The sequence below is a fragment of the Trichechus manatus genome, unplaced genomic scaffold (assembly GCF_000243295.1).
Source record: "Trichechus manatus latirostris isolate Lorelei unplaced genomic scaffold, TriManLat1.0 scaffold00005, whole genome shotgun sequence".
Classification (NCBI taxonomy): Eukaryota; Metazoa; Chordata; class Mammalia; order Sirenia; family Trichechidae; genus Trichechus; species Trichechus manatus.
In genome coordinates this window covers 1,152,151-1,154,533 of record NW_004443941.1, presented here as the reverse complement: position 1 = coordinate 1,154,533, position 2,383 = coordinate 1,152,151, and the positions used below count along the sequence as shown (strand labels likewise).

Below are 2,383 nucleotides of genomic sequence, written 5' to 3'. Positions count from 1 at the left end.
AAAAAAATAAAATAAAAAATAAAAAGCAGCTGTCAGTATAAGAAAGACTTCAGGACTGAGTTCAAAACAGATTATGTAGCCCCAGCTATTGGAAGTTTCCATGACGACAGCTGTAATGTTATTTGGTCATGGATGCCTGGATCGTCAAGAACACGTACTGTTTAAGACCGGGGGGCGGGGGGTGGATAGGGAGACTAGAGCACTGGAAACGAAACAACCAGAACACAGTCAATGAAGTGTTGACACATTGTGAAAACTTTAACTACTGTCACTGAACAACTTGTGTAGAAATTGTCAAATGGGAACCTAATATTCTGTGTTAACTTTCACTGAAAACACAATAAAATATTTTTTAAAAAAAAGAACACACTGTTTCAGAAGTCCCCACTTGAATATGATTTACCTAGCTGATCCCTGTACAAAGACAAATAACTTTATTCATATGTTAGAACAGTGTTTGAGTAGACAGAATTTTAAGGACACTTAATACAATCCAGTTCTTGAACTCAGATTTGAGTTGTTTTTTTTTTAAAAAACTGTATTCAAGCTCTGAGTTATTTTAAATACAGAATTCTGCACATAGCACATTTCTTTTTGCACAAAGGTAAAAATACTATCTGTATTGGCTTAATTTCCTGTTATTTATCTGTTTCAGCATGATTTTGTGCCCCTAATCATTTCACTGTTGGTCCAAGGTTACGTTGCTTTTACTCTCAGCTTGCATTGGAGCTTCATTTTCTTTCTTTATGCTCTCGAGTATAGCTTTGAGGTGTAGGGTATTCCTTCCCAAGATCCACAACAATTACCTCTCTAGAAAACGTCACTTCTTTTAAAGGTCTTTTTTGATTTTCAACGCCTGCAGGAATTCCAGTTTTTGTCAAATCCTCACCCTGCAAGAGAATGGGAAAAACAATGTCAGTGGTCAGTTTATGAGGGCAGCAAGCCCTGATTTTAAAAATACAGGTTATCTGCACATGGTTAGTAAGAAACAGAAAAAGTATCTCTAGCTGATATAGGAAAGCAGTGAAAATCCATCAAATCACATTTTTATATTTCTGTGGTTGAAAAGTGGCTGCAACAATGGGCTCAAACAGCAACGATGGTGCGGCTGGCGCACGGCCGGGCAGCACTTGTTTCTGTTACACACGGGTAAGGCTGCTTTGGAGGAGCCAGGAGGACAGCACGTGACAGCAGCATGGTGTAAACACGAACACTGACGCCCTCAAATAACATCTGATGACACGGGCTAGTCTCTGCGTGAAGTGGTCGTTACAAAGACATGTTGGAAATGTAAGAGACAGCTGGACCATCCTCCTGTCTCAGACGGCATGTGGGCTACGTGGTGGTGGGGGGTCACGTGAGTTGTTCTTATTAGGGGGCACTACCCAAGGGCTCAAGAACCCATTACCATTGAGTCGATTTCGACTCATAGCTACCCTACAGGATAGAGCAGAACTGCCTCATAGCATTTCCAAGGAGCTGCTGGTGGATTCAAACTGCTGACCTTTTGGTTAGCAGCCGAGCACTTAACCACTGCGTCACCAGCCCTGTCAATGCTTGTCTGCTGTTGTAGAAGGAGCTTGAACTAGAGCAGGGACACGGGGTCTGGGCCCAAGCTCGGCCACGGGGGAGGTGTGACCACGAGCAATCATCTCGTTTTCTCTTTTGTAATGAGAGAGAGTTGAATTCCTAGATGATCTCCAAGGCCTCTTCCAGCTCAAAGATGCTAAGATTCTGAGCAAAGCGAGATGAAGGGGGACTTAGGAAGAAAACACCAATGGAAAAATGAGCACCTTTCTAGGCTCAGCATGTACACTTGACTTAAGATCATGAGCAGACAGGCTAAGAAGAGTGGTTTAAATGCTTGTGGACATTGGACTCATTCCAGGTACAAGCTGAAGTCCCAGACAACACTATTCCTCCTTATTATTCCCAGCAGAGTGATTCAACACCTGTCCAGTCAAACACGTCTGCCTAAGCTGCCCCTGGACAGCAGGAAAGCGCGTCACCTCTTGATCATCCTCCCCAGCAATCTCAGCATCTTGCTTCTCTATGGTTCCGTCCTCCTCTGTCTCCATGTCCTCCCTGTTGTCCAAGGGCGTGTCCATCACTTCCTTACTCCGTCTCTGAACAAGAATGCCGGGCCGTGCAGGCGAGTCCATGCCCATGATTTGCATGAGGATGGTCCTGGAAAATCAATCAATGGAGTTTTAAAAAATCCATGCATCCTAGTCGCCACTATCACACAAAAATGGCCTTCTCTCTCAGGGAACATCTAGCTCAACTGGCATGACACAGCTTATAAAGACAATGCTCTACATTCTACCTTGGTGAGTAGTGTCTGGGGTCTTAAAAGCCTGTGAGCAGCCATCTAAGATACTCC

General features: G+C 43.8%; 1 protein-coding gene across 1 annotated transcript in view; it reads right to left on the bottom strand.

Moving 5' to 3' along the window:
- Positions 1–411: 411 nt before the first annotated feature.
- The window catches only part of CUNH2orf74 (chromosome unknown C2orf74 homolog), a 3,316-nt gene continuing 1,344 nt past the window's right edge, over positions 412–2,383 (bottom strand). The window contains exons 3-4 of the mRNA XM_004369436.2: positions 2,010–2,187; positions 412–890 (exon numbers count right to left, since the gene is read on the bottom strand). Of these exons, the coding sequence (XP_004369493.1) occupies positions 732–890; positions 2,010–2,187 (337 nt within the window). The 3' untranslated portion in view covers positions 412–731. The remainder of the gene's footprint in view (positions 891–2,009; positions 2,188–2,383) is intronic.